This window comes from Mchenga conophoros, linkage group LG14 (assembly GCF_057382185.1).
Source record: "Mchenga conophoros isolate Kocher_MC1m ecotype Shallow Benthic linkage group LG14, M_conophoros_male_GT1.1, whole genome shotgun sequence".
NCBI classification, from domain to species: domain Eukaryota; kingdom Metazoa; phylum Chordata; class Actinopteri; order Cichliformes; family Cichlidae; genus Mchenga; species Mchenga conophoros.
Genome location: NC_140539.1, coordinates 6,547,957 through 6,572,225, shown reverse-complemented (window position 1 = coordinate 6,572,225; position 24,269 = coordinate 6,547,957). Strand labels below are relative to the sequence as shown.

The 24,269-nt window shown below is 41.3% G+C and overlaps 2 protein-coding genes across 3 annotated transcripts; both read right to left on the bottom strand.

Moving 5' to 3' along the window:
• Positions 1–1,484: 1,484 nt before the first annotated feature.
• On the bottom strand, positions 1,485–11,598 carry ywhae1 (tyrosine 3-monooxygenase/tryptophan 5-monooxygenase activation protein, epsilon polypeptide 1). Of its 2 annotated transcripts, XM_085244935.1 has the most exons (7): positions 11,356–11,598; positions 9,750–9,949; positions 8,403–8,509; positions 8,026–8,232; positions 7,487–7,623; positions 5,561–5,608; positions 1,485–2,674 (listed from the first exon to the last, which is right to left on the bottom strand). In XM_085244935.1, exons 1-6 carry the CDS (start codon positions 11,417–11,419, stop codon positions 5,601–5,603), a joined length of 723 nt encoding a protein of 240 aa, XP_085101061.1. In that variant the 5' UTR covers positions 11,420–11,598; the 3' UTR covers positions 1,485–2,674; positions 5,561–5,600. The 2 variants fall into 2 exon arrangements, with proteins under 2 accessions (XP_085101061.1, XP_085101060.1); XM_085244934.1 differs by lacking the exon at positions 5,561–5,608 and having other exon boundaries at positions 11,356–11,597.
• A 905-nt stretch (positions 11,599–12,503) lies between these two features.
• Positions 12,504–23,045, bottom strand: crk (CRK proto-oncogene, adaptor protein). Its single transcript, XM_085244933.1, has 3 exons — positions 22,500–23,045; positions 21,206–21,795; positions 12,504–15,433 (listed from the first exon to the last, which is right to left on the bottom strand). Exons 1-3 carry the CDS (start codon positions 22,717–22,719, stop codon positions 15,296–15,298), a joined length of 948 nt encoding a protein of 315 aa, XP_085101059.1. The 5' UTR covers positions 22,720–23,045; the 3' UTR covers positions 12,504–15,295.
• Positions 23,046–24,269: the final 1,224 nt, after the last annotated feature.

Below are 24,269 nucleotides of genomic sequence, written 5' to 3'. Positions count from 1 at the left end.
CAATCCAGCGTTGAACAGCTGATCTCCTCCTTCTAATATACCAGCTGGTCTGATGAGGCCCAGGTGTGCACGATCCGGGAAGGCGTGGACCGAGGGCGTGAACCCGCCATGAGTGAACCAGGCAAAACAGGGGAGAGGGAGAGAGAGAGGAAAAAAAGAGAAGAGAAGGAGGGCTAGGAGTGAAGAGATGCTGATCAGCGCCTTGCCGATCCTGCAGGTCGTGACACAATGAGTCTTTCACATCACTGTGGAGGAATTTTGGCCTACTCTTCTTTGATTTAATTCAGCCACACTGAACGGCCTGTTTAAGTTCATGTTGAAGCAATTCGATTTGAGCCCTGTTAATAGGAAAATTGTACTTAGTAGTCAGTATAATCTTTTAATGATATAAGTTTGCATATGGTAGAATGCTGCATGTAATTATTTGTGTGTAGAAGTATATAGTTGGTGGCATATTGAAAGAATGTCTCATCCTAGGAGGTCTGTAACATTCTAGGGTGTTCACCCCCACATCCTAGGAGCATGAGAGATGGTATGGTAAAATGCTTTTTATTTCACAAAAAGCTGTTACTTTTATGCCAGATGTAACAGGACACAAACCTTCCCAAAAAAGTTCAGCTCTTGTCTCATTCTTTCAGAAGATTTGGGAGTACCCACTACTCCATATGGTCCTTCAGCTGGACTCCAAGTAGTCCTGAAAAAAGCTAGTGGGAAGGACTACTTGTCCATAGTGACTACGTGTGCAGTGCAAATAATCCCAGCCTTATTTTAAGAATGAACATCACAGGAAGCAATTTGCTCATCACACACGACCCTTAATGCTGAAGGTCAGTTGCACTCAGACATTCCAGGCTAGTTTCCTAGCTAACCCTGTAATGCACTTACCACCCCGTCATGTTTTGATGTCATCAGCAGTCGTTTCAAACATTACCCAATTTGACAAAAACTTTGCATCATCACCCAAAAGTTGATGCATGTAATTGACATGTTACGGTGTCTGGTTGCACCATTGAAGCAAACTGTGGCTGCTTCACTTCCTGCATCCTTGCAGTTATATAATCATATTTCACCTGGTAATCATGAAGAAATGACTCATAATACTCAACAATCACGCTTCTTGTAGGATCTCAGTATGAGCAAGTTCAGTGATAATGGCAAAGCAATTATATTCTGTAGCACAACTTGTGATGCTACAAATCTTAACCAATCATTACACAACTAATAGTAAATGAATTTTGTGCTGTCCACGGCTGGTTCAGAGTGTAGGACCCACCCATGAAGGATGGGGTCAGATTGATTTTGTTTTTTTGTGGTCATAGATTATTCATCTACACAGCTCTCCAAGTCTGTTGTCCAGTAACAGTAAGGAATCCCAGCTTCTTTCCCATTATTTTTCATTCAGGGTCTTGACAGACTTGACCATATCCTAACATAAAGTCCCTAAAGGTGAAGTCTTGGCAACAAAATAAACACCACATGTCATCTTATAATGTTTAATTTAGATTGTTTAATGTTAATTCCATGCTGTGTTTCAGTAAGAACAATACAGATTCCCTGTCTGTGGCTCCAGTCAGATATCCAGTAGTACAAATCAGCTCCAAGTTACACATAATGAAGCAACACAAAAAGAAACTGCAAAAGAAAAAACACCCTCTGAATGGCAGAGGAGCATCGATAAAAAGCAGGGGGAAGCAGCAGAAAAGAAAAATAGAATATTAATTCTTTTTAACTCATGCAAGTACTAATCTTCTTTATTTAAGGATGGGGCCAAATTAAGTCTACTCTTTTACACAAGTTAGAGAGCTCCTAAGTTTGTTTTTCTTTTTTCAAACCACCAGCAAGAGATAAACCTTCAGAGAGCCAGAATGTGTGCACAGTTACAGTATTTCAGCACAAAGTACAGTCCAAAGACAACTACATGAACATGACAACAGAATCACTATGGTGTAAAAGTTAAGCACTTCTTTGCCCCACGTGGATATCGCGAATATTGCCAACTTCCTCTCAACTACTAAGTTAACAAAAAGGGCACTTGTACTCGTCCAAACTGCCCCTAAAAACGGTCAAATGATCTGCATGACATTTCATTAAAAACAGATAAAATAGCTCCCACAACTAATAGTCAACATTGTCAGTAATAAAAGTTAATTTCTGTAATTACATTAAGAAAAAAAAATTCTCAATACATCCAGCAACTGATAAAAATATTGAGGAAAAAGAAGAAGCAAAAAACAACAAAAAAATACAATAATGAAACCAAAAGATAACATTTTCAGAACTGCTTGTACCAGGACAAAATAAAAGAAACAATCCAGGGACCGCTTTCTTTATCTTTGCCTTTCTAACATTGTATTTCCTGCCTCAATTAAGTGGTATTTACTTGAACGATGTCAGGGCTAATATAAAAAATAAAAAAAAAGAAGAGAAAAATTAACTTGTCAACTCCGTGGCCCTGTTGGGTCTTGGAGCTACAGAGGTGGAAGAAAAGGAAAAAGGACGACAAAGAGGAAAGTAACTTGTAGATGGATGGGTGGGGCGGTTGAGGAGGAGGAAGATGAAGGTGGAGGGAGTGCAGGGGGTGGGGTGAGGGTCTCAAGTTGTTGGCTGTTGGTGGCATAGTCTCACTGGGCCTCGTCCTCAGCGTCTTGCAGTGCCTCTTTGTTCTGTTCTTCACCTGGTGGAGAGAGATTTACTGTTAGCTCCTCTTAAAAAACCTCACAAGATATCATCCTTCGGTAGTGCACAAGTGGCAGGCATGTCTGACGTGACAGGTGAAACTGAACACAAACCAAAACCTTGAGGAACTGAGGAGATTATGGTGGTAGCTATTTCGCTTAAGAGTTTGCAGCTTCTCTCTGAGTATTTGGCTTCCTGTCACTGCAATAACAGAAATGGTGACACTGCCCCCTTTGGACACCTTTATGTGTTCGGCGTAAGTTACCATAGTACCGAAGCGATGTAAAGAGAGTCACCTTCATGACACTGAATCACTAACCTGTTAATGTAACTTTTTCACCCTCCAAATATATGATGATAATGGCAAAGATATTCTGAATAGTCTTTCCTACAACAGACTGATATATGAACCAGGCTGGATGAGAATTATTAGAGGACTACAGACAAGACACTCAGATGAACAGAAGGTCTGCATTTTACGGCAGCATCCAAGTAGTAGTGGTACCAATAATTTCTAATAAATGCATGCACAGTGGTATTATGATTACCAGTGCATGGAACAGCGGGTTCGAATCAAGCCGACTGCAATTACTTGGTTGGTTTAATCTGCATATGCAAAACACTCATATCTTCAAATCCCTCATTTCAGCTAAATCTGACCCGTTTATCAGCCAAAGTGTTTTTAGAACTAATAGGTTGCATGCACCCTGTGAATACAATGAAAAACAAAGTGCAGTTAGCCTACCACTGCTACTGCTACAGAAACCGATTTTACCAAAGTGCCTGAAACAAGTTGAACTCCACTGAAATCTGCTTGGAGGACTTTGAGGCAGATTTTTCTTAGAGACAGATGATTTCACAAGGACTAAAGACTGACAAAAAACAAAAACTGGTAAATAAAGAGATAAATATCGAGAATGCAGAACAGTGTATTAGGGCAGGGCAACGTGGCCAGAAATATTTATCACGATATATATTTGAAAATTTGCGATAACGATATAACTGATGATATAATTGACGCCAGACAAAATGCTTTACAACTCCACAACTTTATTAATGCAACCCCCCCCCCCCCCAAAAAAAACCCTCGTCAATGTATTTTCACTTAAACGAGCAGCTGTTTTTTTATGTGCATTAAAACTATAAAAAAAAAAATTTAACAGTGCAAATGCAAATTCTTTGCTGACAGTTTAACCAGTGGAAATTGGCCAACATATCCTGAGCATAACCATGTATAATATCCACAAAACTTAAAAAGAGGTTATACACACACAATACGGTAATATTATGTTGAAGCACAGTACGTATCACTCCGCGAGGCTCCTGACTACGGTAGCCGTAATGCTCCGACAATCCATCAAGCGGTGCGGCTTCGTAGCTTACGAAGTCATACTAAAACATTTTTTGACAGATTTCTGCGCACCGTGTACCACATAAAATCGGTTCGGGGTCAGTAAACACAACCAGAATTCATACATAAGGCGCACCGGATTATAAGGGGCACTGTCGATTTTTCAGAAAATCGAAGGATTGATTTTAAGTGTGCCGTATTTTCCAAAAAAACAGAACAAAACACAGTAACAGCGACGGCCCGCTAGCATGCTCTACCAAAAATTGTGCTTTGTTGTGTATCTGACGGAAGAAAGCCAAACGAGTTCCACATCACTGAAGTTGGAGCATTTTTACAAACCAATTCTGGTTCATCCGTTTCATTCAACGATCCGCTTTTGCCCTTCTCATTCTCTGTCGCCGCCATGTGCGTATGAAAACAAACGCACTGCGCATGCGCGTTTTACCCATATTCTATCGCGATATTTCATTTTCTTATCATTGCCTAACATTATACCGGTATTACCATGAACAGTATGATATGGCCCAGCCCTACAGTGCATGTAGAACTGTTTCCAGATTAGATTTCCCCCACAAACACTGTGCTCACAGCCAAAGCTGTGTGCCTGACACGACCATATTAGGGATATCCTCTCTCACTGACATCATACAGTGTTGAGTAGAAAAAAAAAAAAAAAGTGTTTAGATGTGATTACATGCACTGACACTGAGCTGATTCTTTAAATCTTTAGCCATCCACCACTGAAAATATGAAAATATAAAATAAAGAAAAGCATAATGGGTCCACTTTAGGTTCCATCAATATTTATTACTGTACTGTTATGTATGTGACTTGTTTATAAAGGGGGAAAAGAAACAAAACCCCAAACACTTGAATTTTGCAACTAGCAGAAATCTGTAAAGAAAACCTGCACGCTGGATGCTAATTTTCTACGGTTTCAGGTGTTGGGTGAAATGGTGCATTCATTTCCATAGTTTGGAAACAGAGCTCAAAGTGTGTGTTTGTGTGCTGGTGGTGGGGGGCAAGTTTTACATAAAACTCAACACCTTCAGTGTTAGCTTAGCTTAGGTTAACAAGCACCTCTAGAAGGCAATGGTTTTGGCAAACACTGCCATTTCCATTAAACTAATAATGACCCTGTTCTTCACCAAATACTGCAGCACTACTTTAAACGTGAACGTGAACATACCACTTGAATGGACCTGAATGTCTTTAAATGACTGGCTGGCTATACTGGTCCACGGTGTGAAAGCATGCAAATAACATGATGTAAAGCACTCTGCTTGTGCACAGGTACAACGGGGAACTACTCATCACACTATACAAACTACCTTTAGTCAAGTGAGCCAGTTACATGAGACTGTGATGGGAAGACCAAAGATTAGAGCATGTCACCAAAAGTTAATACAAGATCCAAGTGAATGGGTGAGTGAGTGGGCTGAATTATTAAACCATGAGTGAGCTAGTGCAGAGAGGTAAAAACAAGCCACACACAACACACACAGAGCAAATGTGTGGGTGAGCAACACTTACAAAGTACAGTTAACATGGGAAATGTACAGGTTTGTTTCCTTTAGGACTCTACAGCAGAGGGAATGAGAAAAAGACAAGAGAGGTGATGAGTCACTGAAATAATAATAATAATAATAAAAAAAGGTCTTGGTGGATGCTCTGCAGCGTAGCTGATGCATACTGCTGGAATGAAAGGAATAGAAAAAAATGAATCAAAAAGGGCTGAATGATTTCTTTTTTGTAAATTTCTTACACCAAAAGTTGTTGCTAGTAACAGCTGAACAGCTACAAGAAGATCAGCTATGACAGATTTACTCTGCTGTACTTTATTAATCATTGTGGGACTTGGCGAACCAAGACAAATGCTGGCTGTATCAGCTTCATGTGTCATCTGTATGCAGATGACTGCGCTCTTTATGCCTTACAAGACAGCACATCCCTCTGTATCATTTCTGAGGTTTTGGTTAGAGACCAAAACAAGCTAGTGTTGTGCCATTACCACAGGTGTTGGTTTCAGGTAACTAGCCACACCTCACTAGTTAGGCAGTAGCTTGCCAAATAGACAGCTTTAGACAGCTGTTGGAATCTCAACCTCCATGTTTGAGCTTATTAACACAGTGTTTTAACTTAGTGAGGCCATCTAGGTATATTAACAGCCACCCAAGTTGTGGTGACTCACTTTGTCTGCTATTTTTTTCCCTTTTAAAGCTAAAGAGAACAACACTGTCTACAACTGATAGTCTTCTCACACTTGCCATTTGGGCCAGCTGACCAGGTAGCTTGAACCCTCAATATCAATCAGCTGCATCTCCAGCATATCTGTCAGATCCATCTCAGCTGCACTGTCATGGACTGCAGTCAACCACTGCTGCAATCTGGAGCTGGAGAACGAGTCCGTGTGGCTCCACATATTACATGTGTGAGCTAAACATGTGCAATTTTACAAAACTGGGTTCAGGCACACTACTATATCTGTAGTGATGAAGTTTTTCTCTGTGTGGAATTTACTTCACACAAATTCATTCAAATTTTGATTAGACTGTTGAAAACAGTTTTTCTTAAATCATTCAGCACGAGAATCTAATTCTGACACAGGAGCACAGGTTAGATGGGATGCCTCCAGTTCAGCGTCATGTCAACACAGCAATTCCCCCCCCCAAAAAACAAAAACTCTCTGTACCTCGACAGGCACACTGTGAGCACCTGACACAGTCCTGACGGCTGCTGTTGACTTGTTTTATTTTAAAATTGAAATTTGTGTCAAATTATTAACAAAAGGTGCATTACCACTGAAAAAACCCTCAGACCTATGTACGTGTTGACTGGAGGAACAACTCTCAGGGTGGGAATTTCATTGCTGACTGCTGGAAACTGACCAAGTGAGTTATTGTTTTCTGCAGCATAGTTACACATCCTGCATTTGGGATTGTCGGGCTATGCTGCTAAAGCACAAGGCTTGGTGTGCTAGAGGAATACGTGGTCTTAGAAAAATTCCTAGATATTCGTTCTTGGGAAATCCGAGTTCCCAGAACTTTCCATCGAAAAGCAGATTAGAGAAGACCTCTAACTTTTTTTTTCTAGCTGTCTAGTGTTTAAATTCTGCACAAACAGTCCTTGAGCAGGAATACCACTCAGCTTTTCAAGTAAACAAAAACAAAACGTAGCAACATGTCTGATTAGTTGTAACTGAATTGAACTGTTAGGCAGTTGATTTTCTATCAAGCCTTTTTCTATTATTTTTCGCAAGCTGTCAGTGAGACAAAAAAGCCATCAAGATGCTCACAGTATAAAGACACATTATAAGAACAAATGTAAGAAAGTGTTAAGGTGAAGATGAGTGGGTTAGTGTCAGCACCTTGTCCTGGAAAAAGAGCTGCATTGAGACACAGGTAGAAATACCATCATAGAAAAACACCTGATGAAATAAACACACTACAGGACTGTTACCTTCTCCCTGCATATCTGAAGTCCATAGTGTCAGGTTGTCACGTAACAACTGCATGATAAGTGTGGAGTCCTTGTAGCTTTCTTCACTCAGTGTGTCCAGTTCTGCGATGGCGTCATCGAACGCAGCCTTTGCCAACCTGAGCAAACAAACGTGTGCTGAAATCACATCATGCTTCAGACAGAAAAATCATGTTTTTACTGATTATTTTTAAGCTGCGTTATGATTCCAGCTGTACGAAATCATGTATCACTGTGTGCCTGGAACTCAGTATTGGGTAAATGTGAACATAAAGTCAAAGACAATCAAGAATGGCTTATAATATACAGCATTACTGCAAAGTCTAAGTCTAATCCTCAACCTATGGACATGAGGAGGGCGAAGGTCAACCTCAAACAGGAGTTGAGTCAGGGTTCGTCATACAGTCCACTCAGCAGTGAGGGACAGTCTTGCTGTTATGTAATATACAGACAAAAAACAAAAAAACAAACAGCTGCCCTGAGTTACAGTGACAGTGCTGCTGCAGTGATGGAGCAGTGACCTGCAAGCGCGGTCAGGTGAGTTGAGAATCTCATAGTAGAAGACGGAGAAGTTGAGGGCGAGCCCGAGGCGGATGGGGTGTGTGGGTGGCAGCTCTGACATGGCTAGGTCAGTAGCAGCTTTGTAGGCCACCAGACTGTTCTCTGCTGCCTCCTTTCTGTCGTTGCCAGTGGCAAACTCTGCCAGGTACCTGTGGTAGTCACCCTTCCTGCAAGTGGAAGGAAACAAAGAAACATTTTACATGTTATTTCCTGTGAAGTGTTCCTGACAACGGTTTCCTGTGTCGATAAATACCCCAGCCCAAAAAGATAGCTGTACTTGATGACCAACCAGAGGAAGTTACTGTATTTGTCTGATAATTAACATCAAGGCTCTTACATTTTGTTGTAGAAGACCTTCGACTCTCCTATCTTAGCAGATGGCAGTAGGTGCCTTTCAAGTGCTTCCAGAATTTCATTACAGATGTTCTTCAGCTCCTTCTCCACCTGTTGATAAAAACACACTGATTCAGTGATCCTCTTCCTCTGACACAATCTCCAAGTATCAATTTGGATTCCTGCTCCTGTGTAATTTCAGAATCCAGTATGAGAAATTCTGCCCGTTTCTGCAAAGGTTCACGTTCAAGATCCATCAAGATCAAAAAAGGATCCAATAACTTGGGACAACAAACACATATCTGTGGTCTCTTTAGGACCTTTATCACTCCCTTTAAACTCCCTGCTAACAACATTTGTAATATCTTTAATATTTGACATTTATTAATCCAATCAGGATGTTGCTCAACGCTTATCAGAAGCTCAAGAGTGTTTCCCCACACGAGCAGGCCACCCAAGTACACTCAAGCCTTTTTGACTTTTCTTTTATCCCTTTGAAAAACGCGACACCATCAGCAGCCATTTTTCTTGCACAGACAGCCTCCGTACTCCTATTCTGTTGCTGCTGACCAAACAGACTCAGTGTCCATCAATACTACTCAACCGCTTTTCCACTGAGTCTCTTATCCCACCAAATAACTGGCTCCAACTCCACCCTCTGGGACTGCAGCTTGGAAATGGAGTCTACACTTATCTCCTATTTATTTGTAACACAGTAATTAGTTTGTAAAATATTTGCAGAGAACCTTATAACTGGTATTATTTAATAATTCCCACATGTGCATGCACATAGCAGCCCATTCTTCACCACAAACAGAGACTAATCTGTGGGAAACACTGCCATATTTGTAAACCGATTCCCTTCAACCTTTATTTAAACTCCAACCTAACAACCTCTTTAATGGACCACTTAGAGTAGCTTTAATATTTGATATTTACTAAACAATCAGGATGTTGCTCAAAGCTTATCGAATGGCGTGCCAGTGATAAGAAATGTGTCTGCCAGGGACTTAGAGAGCTACTAACAAAATCAAGGTGTACTCTCCCTGAATCCAATTATGTCATTGACTGCAGTCCAAGTGCCTCTCCCATCTCTGACACTCTCTGGCCTCTCCCATTATAACAGCAGCTCTTATTTCCCTTCATAAAAAAGGCAAGAGTGGAGGACTTGCCAACTATGACTCAGATGCAGTCTGTCCAGTAGCTGCTCAGAGTGTGCATCGCTAATGTGTGTTTGTGATCTCGCACTAACACAGCCGATCTTTATAATGAGAACACATTCTGGATGCTGAGACATTACAGAACAATCTAAAACAGAAATCTAAGCTTGAGCCTTTCTCGAGTGCTTTACCTTTTGCCTGTATTCCCGGATCATCTTCAGTTTCTCTTCTCCGCCCTTGTTCTCTTCCCTCTGTTCGATACTGCTGATTATCCTCCAGGAGGCTCTCCGAGCTCCGATCACATTCTTGTAGGCCACTGATAGTAGGTTCCTCTCCTCCACTGTGAGCTCCACGTCCATGTCTGCCACCTTCTTCATAGACTCCACCATCTCTGTTAAAAGAAATGCCCAGGATTTGCCAACAGTTTTATTTTTGTCATGTCTCTTGAGAGTATGCCTCATTGGCAACATTGTCAACCTAAGTGGCACAATCTGACGTGCCTCACAAATTCATGGGTTTCGGGCTGATAATCATAATAAATGAAACAGTCGGACGCCTGGCAAACCGTGCCCAGAGATGACATGCAAGAAAGGGCATTGATGTGAGGTGACAGACAGTGTTAAAGAGTAAATGCTGAGGCAGTTTCTTCCATCTCTGGCACCAATCCAACAAACACACACACACACACACAGAGACATAAACTGGTTACTTGCTTAAGCGATAAGCAATGCACTTCTCAGTTTAAGCTGTGTGCCATCATTTACCACTGGGGAAGGGTTTAACCCTTTGAAAGTAGGTTAAACGGATAGTACGGATGGAAAAGTGGCTGATGTAATTTAGCAAACATCTGACTCCCCGCCCCTCCTCGCCTCACCTTAAAATATGAAACCTTCAAAGAAAAAAGAAAAAAAAAGCAAGAAAAAAGAAACCTTTACCTGACATGTTAAAATTTCATTAAGCTGAAGAGTGATCGAATAGATTTGCATTAGCCAGTAAACCATTTAGCCAGTAAACCATAAATCTCTCTGCAAATACACTCGGTTCAAATCCCGTGAATGAGTCATGGTACATTCACTTAACGTTACTGAGCAACGTGTGACCGGGTGGCAAAGGCAGTCGTCTAAAAACAGCCTGTACACGGCCTGTAATGGTATGACAGTGTTATAGGAGTGCACCGGGGAGAGGAAGAGGGGGTCGTTTCTGCCAATCGATCTGTCCAGCTTGCTTGCATGGGAACACCCCACGAAGTGAACATCTGACCTCCCACTCCCTGCTAATACACATTGGTTTCAAGGTGCTAATCCTCCTAGTATCTGCAACAGAATGGCGTAAAAGTTGCCAGGTCAATAAACGGAGTCAGTTATAAGCAACGAGTGCTGCTTATACCGAAAAGAAGCACTGGCTCATGTGTAAAGTTACACAGCTAGCTGGTGCAGGGGAGGCAACTCCTGACAGCTCACGCTCCACTAATCCGCCATTTTGTTGTAGCCCCTTCGCTAATGCTAGCCAATGTCTGTGACATCCGCTCACTTTCCTCAGAACAAACAGGTTTCGTGCTCACGAACTGTTTTAATGTCGCAGTACTGTCACCGGACAAAAAGCCATACGTCTTGGCCAATAAACAGTTGGAAATCTGCGATGGTAGCTGCATTAGCCATGTAGCCTGCCGCGGCTAGCGTTGAGCTACACAGCAAAGCGGTGCTCGGTTAAGGTTAGCTAGCACAGTAAAAAAAAAAAGAAAGAAATCCCATCGGCGAACATGTCCCACTCCAAGCCGGCCCAGAGATGGTGCCTTACCGTCATATCGCTCTGCCTGCTCGGCGAGTTTCGCCTGATAAACTAGATCCTCTCGCTCTCCCATTGTGTATCAAGATACAGGTAGCGTAGCAAAAGGGCTAATCAAAGTGACAGATCGTTAGTGCAAAACACAGTGGTGATGTGCCAGCCCTGTCTGTAGCTCCTTCAAACCAACTGGGTCGATGAGTGCTGTTCCGCCCCACCGGCAGCGCTGGGATGGAGTAAAGATGGCGACCAGCTTCATCCGGGTACTGCGCATACGCACAAGACTCACTGACTCCGATGCTTCCTCCTCTATTGTTTTTTTTCTTTTTTTTTGAAGAGAAAAGCAAGAGTAATAACGATAAATGCAGGCGTTGAATCACATCTACGGTATAGTGTGTTAACACCACCAGTTTCTGTTCCTGGTCTATGATATGTATAGCGGTGCAATTCTGTATTTTTTGAACTACATAAATAATACAAAACGTAGCTTGTACTCCAAAATACAGGACAGCATCATTAGACTGTGGAGCTCAAAGTGTGCCACAGAAAATTCTCAACGTAACAGACAATGTTTCTCCTTTATTTTACCTCAACATTTTCACAGATATTAACACACTTTAACATTTCAAGTAAGGTTTGAGAAGGGATAATAATAGCCGTGCTCATTAGAGCAGACCAATCCCAAAATACCAACAGTATCGATACCAACACTGGTATTACTATCTGATCAATACTAGCGTGACAAGAGCAATATTCTGTTTGCGTTTTCTAAGTCTTCTAGAGGTATTGGTAATACTCGCTATGTATTTACTTGGTATTGGATCGATACTAACATTTGCAGTATTGCACAGCACTACTGCTTACAAAGTAATGTTCCATTTTATTGTAAAATGTTTTTTAATTGTCAGTAGCAACAGTTGGTCTTGAACAGCAGTCATTACTGTCATTTTTTGTGCGAACTGAAATGTACATATTGATTAAAAGTCTGTGTTCTAGCTTTAAGTGTTTGCCATTCACACTAGTGTAAATAAAAAGTTGAAGGTATAGCTAGAAAAGCCAGCATTAAAATACAGGTTAGTCTCCTTCCACGTTTTTTGGAAGTGATGGTTGACTCAAGGTGTAGGTAGTTTACCAGCATATACAAATCTAACACACAAAACGAGTCATTTGTCATGGGTTTGACTTTATTTACTAGTATATTAACACATTACATGCTACAGAAAATAAAAAGGTAATTTGTCTTGAAAGAATATAGTGTTATAATAAAATGGCACATTTTGATATTAACACAATTACCACTGCTGTTTTGCCACCCCTTCCTTTGCATGAAAGGAAATGAATGACTTCATGCAGGGCTACTAAAAAAATACTTCTTGGTGGTTTCATTGGCAACACAATTTATAAAGGTAATGATTTATGTAGCTAAGCACCTGCCATAGGCAGTATGAGTGACACAGAAGTCAGATTTGATCAAAATTACAGATAAAAATGAACCTTATCAGAAAGCTGGCAGCAAAGATGAATGCAATTTCATCAACCGGATTATCTTTTAATAATATCTTTAAATAGGAAATATTACAGTATTGAAGCTGGATATGGCCAACACAAAAAGAAAATCTGAAAGCGAGACTGAAGATATTGGGCAGAACTATGAGGACAGAGAAGCAACGAGTAATGTCAATCTAAAGAGCACAAATATCAATGCAGAATGGATCAGATAAAATCAAATGTCATCTCCTTTAATCTCAAACACTGGAGGATTTCACCTTCAGCATGGAGCCCCCTTCTGAATGCTGTCACAGTGCCACCTAAGGGCTGCTCAAGGAGGTGGCCAGAAACACTGTACCATTATTTCTGAGAGGAACCCTTCACATGGAAGAGAAATCAAGTTCTCACAGATCAAATTCAAAGTTGAGCAGGATAACTCTGGTAAAGATTTAAACCGCACACCCAGCCTGCTTCAATCCAAGCCAGTCTGCATTTTGATAAATGATGGGGATGATTGTCAGGTGTCAACAAGTAAAACCGATTCAATTTTACAAAGAGAGGGGGGGAAAAGGCAATCTAGACCACTACTTAGAATGTGGGAAATAAAGAAAACAGAGAGAGGAATAAAGCAGTAAAGCAGATTTGGCTTGTGCATTGTAACTTAAAGGGCTTTAAATTAAAGACTGACAAAAAGGATTAACTGAGGAAGCACAAATGAAACAAAGGCCCATAAGCCTGAGGATTAAAAGAGCACACTGGTGGAAGATGGCAACAACATAGTTAAAAGGTTAAAAACAAAAAACGGCCAGGGATCAAATATTTCCACCACTTTCTCTTTTCTTGGACACACTTGACAAGATCTGAACACAGAGTCAGTTCTGTTACAGTAAATCCTGTGAGCTGAATGGAGAGCACTAACATGTAAAGACAGTACTAACTAGTATAGTGGACAGCCTACATTCACTCTGTTCAATCATGTACATCACACGCAGAATGAGAACACCATGGCCCTTGTGAGGGGCTTGGGTGGGGGGCAGACGTGCCTCCCCCATAAGTCAGTTCGTTCATTTTGCACCCTTCACTCCCTCCCAACATGCAGCAGTAAAAAGTGTTTCGCCCCTTGGTACTAAACCAGCTATGAAGAGAACTACAAAATAACAAAAACAAACAAACAAACAAAAATAAATCAATATTTATCATGTAATGATAATCACATAGTACGTCATTTCATAACAGTATGTTCTTATTTTTTCTTACAAAAAAAAAGACTACTTGGTGGTACTTGGTCATAGGTGATTGCTGGATAGGTATTTGAAGTGAGAGAATGTAGTGTTGCCTTTATCGCCTCCACCTCCTTGACAGTTTCGCAGCTTCTCTGCTGGGGCTAGAACTATGGCTATAGCTACATGAAGTTGCTCCGAGCTGCTGGTCTTCACTCAGTTCTCCGTTTGACACCAGGCAGGAGGGTAAAGTGAGTGTTGGACTGGGTCTTCTCCTCGAGAACAGCAAGCCTCCAAAACCGAGCTCAATCATTTCCCATGGAGATCAGTTAAATCTCTTTTCTAAAATGTTGCTGCTGTATTTGATCACACTGGAGTTGTGGGTAACACAGAATAGTGCTGCATTCATGTCCAATATGAAGGAAAATGTAGAAGAAAAGAAAATAATGGAGCCATGTTTGACTGTGCTGCTCTGATCAGGCTTAGCATCAAGATCAGAAAATGGAAGAGGCTATGTCCAAAGGTTAGCACGTGCAGTCTTCTTTGTTTAATTCTAAACTTCAAAGAAACCTGATCAGTGTGTAGCTGTTTTCCTTCTCCTTCATGCTAACTGCAACCGGCTGATTTAGCTAAGCTAACTATCTCCACCTTCATATTCACCGTGTGGAAATGAGAGGGTTGCCTACTGTCCTCTAAGACTAAGCACATACAAAACCGGGATTGCTGCTGGATTCCCATCTGACATCAATGCAGCACAAGTGACCCCACAGTGTTCCACGATGACAGATGAAGAAACAACAGCAGTTATCTACAGGCTCTGACACAGAAAGAGGAAGTGGTTGAACTCTGCGCCGAGGAGTCTCCCGAGGAGTGAGTGTTGATAATGTGTCTACGATGGAGGGAAGGTTCTAAAGGGTGTCGCCTAATCCACAGATGGGCGAGTCACTTTGTATCTGTTCCACTGTAGATGACTGAATTCGGTCTGTCAGTAAGTGAGGGCAGGTGGGGGATGCGCAGGGTAACTGTGTCTACGTAAGAGGCTAGAAATGGAGGGTATGTGCATTACAAGTCTAGTGAGGGCCAGTTTTGTTCTCAGTGATTCTCTGAAACTGTACTTGGTGCAGATAAAAGCTGGAGCTGTGAGGTGAAGTGGGGAGAGGACGTAGAATGAGGCAAAGGTAGGGAGGGGAGGAGGGGCGAGGAAGGGTCTACCACTAGTGTCCAGGTAGAGGCCCGGTGGTCCGCTCTCAGCTGAGCTCGTCCTCGGCATTGTGCTGGTCCAGCAGTTTGACATGCGTGAAGGGAAAGTGGCCGCGCTTGCCTTTGCATTCCCCCTCCCATTGGCCGTTCACGTTGATTTTGGTCACCTTCACCATGTCCCCCACCTGCACAGGAAGAGAGGAGAACCTATGAGACACAAGCTCAATCCAACTGTCCTCTCAAAAACCACCATGTCACATGCAGTTGCATTCATCATTAGAGTTTCTTAGCAGTAACAGTAATGATGAACAACCAGACTGACTCAGATGCTTGGAAAAACATTTGAAGCAAGCAAGAGATGCGAGTGATCTGTAGGCGAGGGCTTGCTCCTGGGTGAAGTAATGCATGATTACAGGTGACCTGCACAGGGAGGGGAGTGTCCTGTGTCACTGAACCTGCGCAAACAAAGAGCAGCAGACAGTTCCAAAGTTCAAGTCTGTGAAGGCGATGACTTAACGGCATAAGATCTATCTGATAACATTTACCAGACAGGTGCAGCTGTGTCAAAGAATTTGCACGACAGGTTTTTATATCCCGGATGTGAAGCCTCTGAGAGGTATTGCGCTCTGTGCACCCAATACTGCTGCTTCAAATAGGTAATGCAGTTTAGCCAGTTTTATTTATCGAGGTAGCTGAAAAGTCTCTACAATTAATTGTCACGAGTTATTATTTTTTTGTATCAGAAGTAAGGCGATTGAACACCTGGCATTGTTTTTGATCATTATTTGTTCCACAAAATGTGAGAAGAGGGTTTAAAAAAAAAAAAAAAAAAAAAAAAAACAAGAAAGAAAAAAACTCAGGTTGCTGGTTTTGTCCCACCAGCAGTATGCAGAGCCTGTTGGAGGATATGAGTAATAAAGGAAGAGGAACTCCTGGAGACAGTTTTCATACGGTATCATTACCAGGTCTCAGACAAATAGTGCATCAATAGACTACACACAACTCTTCATGAGCAAACACTGGCAATAGTGGATATAATAGCTATCATCACTACTGCAAAACAGACAATTAGTACAGTTCTTGACATTTAAAAGTGTGCTTATGCCTACAGTGAGCAACTACCGCACCACAACTACTTGAACTGGTTTGTAACAACATGCATTCATGTTAAATTCTGGTCTACAACATTTGAGTAATACTGATATCTTTAATTTTTTTTTAGTTAAGGCATCTGGGTTGTGGAATTAAGTACCACAAAGCATCAGTGGGTGCAGTACTTTTTAGCATTTTAAGTATGGTTTACAAATGTGGTTAAAAGATTCTCATTCTTGTTGCCATAAAGTTGTGTGAGAGTGATACTTGTGGTTAGAAATGTCTTGCAGTGATGAAATGCTTGTTATCTTTGCTTTTGGTATTGTGCTCTAGCTGTAAAACCATTAAGGGCGTTTCACTGTGTGAATCCATGTGCTAGCTTTGAGTTACCACAAGTTATTGCTATCATTTAGCAATACTGGTGCATCATGAAAAGCCTGCACCCAGGAACTACAGATGGAAAGTTTCTTTTAGCTATATCTAGTGCATGTATTGCAAATAAATAAATGAATCAAATTTTTACTTGGATGATCATTAAGCTGTTTGGGGACTGTGTAGCACAGCGGTCCCCAACCCCTGGGCCTCGGACCGGTCCGTGAGTCGTTTAGTACCGGGTCGCGAGAGTTGAGGCTCAGGTGTGAAATGTATGGTTTTCAGGGTTTTTATCGGTTTTCAGCGTTATTTTGTTATCGTTTTTATTGGTAACTCGGTTTTCCTGGGTCTTTTCACGTGTGTTATGAATAAATCTTCTTTTTTTCGGTACCGGTACTAGTTTTATTTTGTTGTATTTATCCGCGACACCTTAAAGGCCGGTCCGTGGATTGTCGGGCATAAACCGGTCCTTGGCGCAAAAAAGGTGTAGCACACGGTTTACAGATTTTGATCTTTTAGATTTTTTTTAGATTTTCTCCCTTTTCAGTTAATTAAACTGATTACTTTTTACTTAATAATGTAACTAGGGCTGCTCAATTAATCGAATTTTAATCACGATTACGATCTGGGCTTTCAACGATCATTAAAAATGACTGAGCCGATTATTGGCCCCTCCCTCATTTATCCGCGACACCTTAAAGGCCGGTCCGTGAAAATATTGTCGGGCATAAACCGTCCGTGGCACAAAAAAGGTTGGAGACCGCTGATTAAGAGGACCCGAGGGAAGCTCGGAAAGCTAAGCAGAAGTTATTTGGAGAGGAGAGTGACTGCTGTTGGTTGAAAAGAGAGGTAAAAAAAAAAAAAAAAAAACTTCAGTGGTGTTGCACACTATTTTATATTATTTTTTAAAGTCATTGTTAACCCTTTAAAGCCGGTCAGAGCAGCACGCTCCGTTTTGTGTAACTATTTTTAAATCCCTGTAGAACCGGAACCGTGTAAGCTAGCGCAATAAACCGGAGGAGTTGTACTTACATCTTATGCCATCAGCTTGTCCTCGGTCACGGTTTCCTTCCACATAAAGCTTTGCAAAAACTGCATAAAAAGCTCTTGCAGGAACACAATATTCCAGAAACACGCTTTGCCGATCCGATCAGCTGTTCGTAACACTTCCCACAGTGAAACAGATGTCAGCGCGAACTACCGCATATCCGCCATTTCCTGGCCGAAACCGGAAGTGACGTCATTTTCGCGGAAAATGTAGTTTTTTACTCGTAGGCCTTAAAAGCCTATACTGGTCATGTTTGACTTTTCTGAATAGTTTCTGGGATGCTTAGAACTCGAATTGCACTGCTGGAAGTAGTTTGTTTTGATGCACATGCTGTTTTCTTTGCAAATTTGCATCACAGGATTGTTTTTTCGTTTTTCCTGCAGTATATAAAAATTGGTGTATCTCCAAAATAAAACTATGAAGACACTCAAAATAAATTTCCTGTTGTTGTAAACTATTTTTTGCAACTTTTTTGTATTTAAAATTTTGAGGGATAAATCTCTTAAATTTCTCCAAGTAGAAATATATGTAAAAAACCAAAAACGATTTTCAATTTTTTTTTGTAGTTTATTGCACTTTTTTGCAATTAATGTAGTTACTATGGACTTAATGCATACATATTATTAAAATATGGGCTATAACAGTTGTATAGCAACTTGAAATGCTCCCACAAATGGCACTACAACATGTAAAAATATAATATAAGCTCTGGCGGACTTGGTTCTATAGTAGGTCTTAAAGGGTTAAATAAATATCGTCAAATAATCGAGATCTCAATTTCAGTGAAAATAATCATGATTATCATTTTTGCCATAATCGAGCAGCCCTAAATGTAACTTTACTGAACTAATTTCTATTGTATGTTGTGCACCATATTTGCACTTGTTCACTAATCCTGTAGTATCCAGTGTGGGCGTGTATGACAAGTTCTAGGATGGCAGTTAATGTTAGCTAGAATATTCTGCATGTTATTTCATACTGAGCCGTTTTATCTTTACAGTTCAGTTACTTATGCTGCGTTTTATTTCCCTTAATGGTAGAGGCTGTGGCACTATGGGTGCAGTGGCTTAGTGGGTTTATGATCACCATCGTTTGCAGAATGATCCTCTTCACACTGACTTTTAAGTGGATTATCACGCTCTATATAAAAGCATTACAAAAGTAATGATTAATGATGCCATTTATTATCACTATTTCCAGTATGTAATAGGTAGGAAGATAGGTAAACGATTACCTAAGACAAAGGTTGGTTATGAAAACATTCATTAGTTGAAAATACTAGTGTTTACATAAAAAGGACTTTACTGAACACATTTAAATACCAATTCCATCCATTTAAACATATTAAAGCTTTAACTTGAGTTCTGTGTATTCAGTGTAGTCCCTGCAGTAAGGACTACAACTACAAGAGTTTCTTGATTTGTTTTTTATGTTAATGATGACGATGATGTACTGATGACGTAAAAGCAGGTGCAGGCAACGGCAGACTAGCTGAGCTGGTGAAGAATAGTTACTGCTTTCAACCACAATGGCCAACAAAGTACTTGCGGTTGTAGTAGGAGGGGAATGCTATGAGGTTTTAGTATTATAGTCAGTCTGCCTCCCTGCACACAACTCTAACCTTGTTACTAGGTCAACACACTTCAAACAGAAAAAGATCAAGGTATCCAACAACAGTAAGATACCTGAATGATCCTAAAACAGAGTAGTGCCAAAAGGAGGAGGTAAAAGGTATTTTTGGTATTTCTGGTAAAGATATTTTAAATCTTCATAATTTAAAAAAATATAACAGATTAAAAACAGCATGTTATAAATATTTTAAATCTAAGGCAAGATATTGACATTATTGTCTAAATTACACCTAAATAAAATAATCCACGTTCTGGTCTGAACAAATTGAATAGAAAGCACCAGTGCAAGTTTGTCACATCTGTAACTTATAAGACGTTTCAAAAATAAGAAAGAAACTTTGTATTAAGAAATTATATATAATTTACATAGAAAATTGGTGACATGTTCAATATTTATTTTACCTGCTGTATATAGTCAGACTCTTATCTGCTGTCTTTGATGTGTTTAATAATAAAACTAATGCTTTCAATATCACTGTGACATTTCACAGTTCAACTGATATGAAAGTTTTATGCAAATGAGGGTTATTGTTTAAGAGAGGTGAAAATTCTTTAGGAACTGATTACAATGTAGTAAAATATTAAATATTAGTATGAAGACACACTAATTTAAAGAATAATAGGAATAATTAGCAGCTGCAGCGCCGAACTCAGTCCACAGCTACTGGAATTACACATTTACCTTTATCTCCAACTATATGGACTTCGACCTTTATGATGACTCAAGCTTAAGTACATTTCTATAATAAACTCCAGCGACAATGACATCTCTGTGAAGCTGACATGTTTTGTGCCTCAGAATTGAGAAAACAAGTGAATAACCAGAGTCACATGAAGCAGGATTTAAATATTGCAAATTAACTGCTCAAGATAAACAGTGATCTTTACCATCAAGGAAATGTAAGCTAATAATTAACTGTCCAGCACTGCCATGATGAGCAACTGATGGCCAAACAGAGTGGCGAAAACGCATTGTCTCATATGGGCCTAACCCAGAAAGGTCCTCCACAGGTGGGAGTGGCAGAATCCAGTTCATACAAAGGATGTCTCTGTCATATGCGAAAATAAATTTCAAGTAAATTGAAGCTATTTTTCTGGCTGCTGAACAAGCCAGAGAAATAGCTCGTTCATCAGAATGAAAAGCAAAATGTGGGTAGAGGTGTCTTTAGCCATCCAACAGCAGAGGAGCAGAGACAGAGCACGCTCAGTTTAACCTCCTAGTCCCATTTGTGGCTCAGCTGGACTCCTGGCTTCACAGAGACCAGAGGAAATGGTCCTGTTCCCAAACACAAACTATTTCCTTCCCCAAATGACCTGCTCCGTGGGAGCCCCGCTCTCACTTCCGGACAGTTTAACAGCCCAGCCGCCGTGAGCAGCACTTAATGGCAGTCATACTTTGAGTCTCCTATTTAGGTTCAAATCTGGGGGAAAGCGCAAACACTCGTCAACTGACTAGAGCACAAGTCTACAAGGAAGAATCCAGGGTATTAATAACCACTGTGTAGAGACTTGCAGGTCAATCTGTAATGGTGCTGGACTGATTTCAACAGAGAAATTAAAAGAGCAGATTAACTACAGAACCTAAAAGAGAGCTGCTTAATCACTTTCTGACCTTGATTACTCTTCACCCAGCTCAACAAATAATGAGGAAGAACTGGCCAAAAGCACAATGGGGAAAGAGAGCCAAAGAATGTGAGTTCAGTCTCGATAAGCTAAAAGGGCTGGAGCTACATCCGTCTTCCTAACTATCTCCTAGCTTCCAGTGCATGTTATAAGGAGAAAAAAAATTAAAATACCCATACAGCCATATTTACCTCTAGAGCCAGGGCTGTCTTGTCATAGGCATTAGGCACCCTCTTCTGTATTGCCCTGGCATAGACAGGTCCGTTCTGGAGGTTTGGGAGGGGTGTGGGTTGGGCGTACTGGCTGGGGTCTCCCAGCAGTGGAGCGCCAGACGGTCCTGCAGAGCCGTCAGAGTTCCCCAGCATCCCCATCCCACCAGGTGCAGCACTGGACATGCTAGACCCCGCCACCGAATTGGGGGATGCCGGTCGGTACTTCTCCACGTACGGCACTGGGATCATCCCTGTGCGGCCTTCCGAGTTCTGGGCGTTCCACCACTGCTCCTCTGGTTTCTCAAGGACTCGGAGGATATCACCTTTCCTGAATGGGAGATCCTCGTCGTCATTGCCGGGGAAATCAAAAAGTGCCCGAACATACTCATCCTCCAGGCGTGGTGGGGGGCCTCCACCGGGGCCAGCACTCATGAAAGTGGGGTGCTTAGATTTGTTGATGGGTTCTATTAAGGTGGTGGTATCCAAGTAGTGGATTTTATAGAACTCTAGCAAAGCAGGTAGTGCATCAAATTCCTGGTCGCCAATACGGAACCTTGGATGGGCCAAACCTGGAGAAAAAGAGGGAGGGCAGGTAAAAGGTGAAGTTAGAAGCAGAAAAATTAAATCATAACTCACCCGAAACACTCCTTTCCTTATCTATTAGTGTTCACATCTGGGAAATCTAAAGGCAGCCTATTTATGTACACAAGTATGATGGTGATGATTTCCAACATGACCAGGAAGTCTTTCAGTTTCCTTATTTTACATTTTTCTCATACATGTCGTGTTTCTTCCAGTAAGTGTTCTAGAAAATGCATGAGGGAATACAACAAATATTGTGGGAGAAGACAACCAAGCAGACGCTTTTTTCAGATCAAAGCCTGCCAAAATCAGTCTATGAGAGACCCCCCCCCCCCCCCCTTCTTTTTTAAGGTGATTTGCTTCCAGTTTGACAAGTTGGCTTATATAATGTTACACCGGGCCTGACTTGCAATGATACTGTGCGCTATTTAAGAACGCATACCGCCCACGCAGGAACCTATAGACACACAAACCATCAATTTGTGATTTCTTAAAAACAGTGTGTTGCATAACGCACAGAGAATTGTCCGTCTGAGCTAGCGTCAAACTGAAACATGTTTCAGTGTCTGGCCTGCCAGGAAAATGTACTATTGCGCATCTTCTTTGGTGCAAGTCATGCAAGAATGGTCACATCAGCATCTCCTAATATCAAGCCTCCCCCCACCCCGTACCCCCAGCTCTGCTAGCTTACCTGGACCAGATTGTCGGTTGTTGCTGATGCTGTTAATTATATAATGCGAGACTTTGGAGTTCTCTGACACCGAAAGCACGTAGTCGCCGGGGCTGGTGATGGAGTCCCGAACCAGAAACACGCCATGCCTCTGCCCCTGCAACAGAGACACAGCCTCCTGCCTGCTCAACCGACCCCAGTACCAACTACCACGGTCCTCCGCGTCAAAATTTCCAGCCATGATAACCACTCCAAAGCCGAGGCTTCACCGGGCCTTCCCTGCTCTCCCTCCCGTTATCCACAGGCAGAGCGTTCAACTCATACAAAAACTTTAGCGCCTAGAGCACGTTTAGTAAACAGGCGACATCCGCAGCTGGCCGTTTGGGCATCAATTCTCCGACACTGAAGCTCAAGCACCTAATAAAAAGGGACTCTGGCTCGGTTTGTGCTCAGAAGTCAGCTCTGTACGTCCTATTATACGTTTTAACGCCACAAATCCTGCTACAATCCAGCCGCCGATGACAACTAACTTCAAAAACTGAAATGGCGGATACGCGAAAACAAAAAAAGACCCTTCTCACCGGATATGATGTATCACACTTACGGCGCACGCGCCGGCGTGACAGCATCAGCTTGTCGTCTCGTCCATCATCCTCTTCGAGCGACGTCTTTTGAAAAACAAGCACGAAATTACTTACAACATTTAGAGGAGCTTATCATACGATGCCATGTCGCTTATTCGTGCGTGTTTTCTTACAGAAATTAAACATTTTTAAAGTTATATTGTGGCGATGGTCACGAAAGCGCTTTTCCTGCTCGGGCTAACTTTGTCTTGTGTTTTATGGTGGTGGGTTGTGAAAGCCAAAGCTTATACCCCACTGCTGCACCGAGCGCAGAGCGTTATGCTAACCAACGCTTAAGTTCTTTCTCACACAGTAAAGTAAATAACTTCATATCTTTTCATCTTAACCAAGTGAACATAAAATAGATTAGATGCATTTTGTAATATTGGCCGCTAGGTGTCACTCAAAGACTTCAAAATCCTGTCAATATACCGGTTCTCACACCTAAATGTCAAGCTTCGGTACTCCAGTGAGACTAGTTAAAGTAAATTCTACCTGCTAAGTTTTCTGTGGATAAGAGAGCTTCATTCTGCAACCAAATGTAACCACAGAAGAAAGCAGGTCATGTTCTATGTGTACCACCAACATAAACACTTGATCGCTGTAAATACTGAGGTAAAGCAAATCTGGAGTATTGCATCACGCAGAAAACAATGATAAAATAAAAGCTGATTACAGCCTTTGTCTGTGTATTCCATGTATATTCCCGTGTTTCTCCTCAAGAAACACAGGAATGTACAGAATATATGTTTTATACCTTATAATATAAAGCACCTTGAGGCAACTGTTTTTGTGATTTGGTGCTATATAAAACAGAAAACAAACAAACAAACCCTACAGTAATATAGAGAAAAAACCTAATAATCAAATGACCCTTTATGAGTAAGCAGCTGGTGACAGTGGAAAGGAAAAACTGCCTTTTAACAGGAAGAGGAGAGGGGACTGAAAAAAAATTACTCTGTTCTACTGTTTGTTTGCCACTATACCATTTACCATTTAATCTAAATGTATAATTATCTCCATGTCCACAGAGCCTCAACTCTACTGGGAATTACAAGACTCACATTTTGAAATGACTGACTTATTACCTTAGCAGAATACAGTGAGGATTTGGACTCCACGTGCATCACCCCTACAATAATGTAATGTAAAATTGGGGAGTGATAGG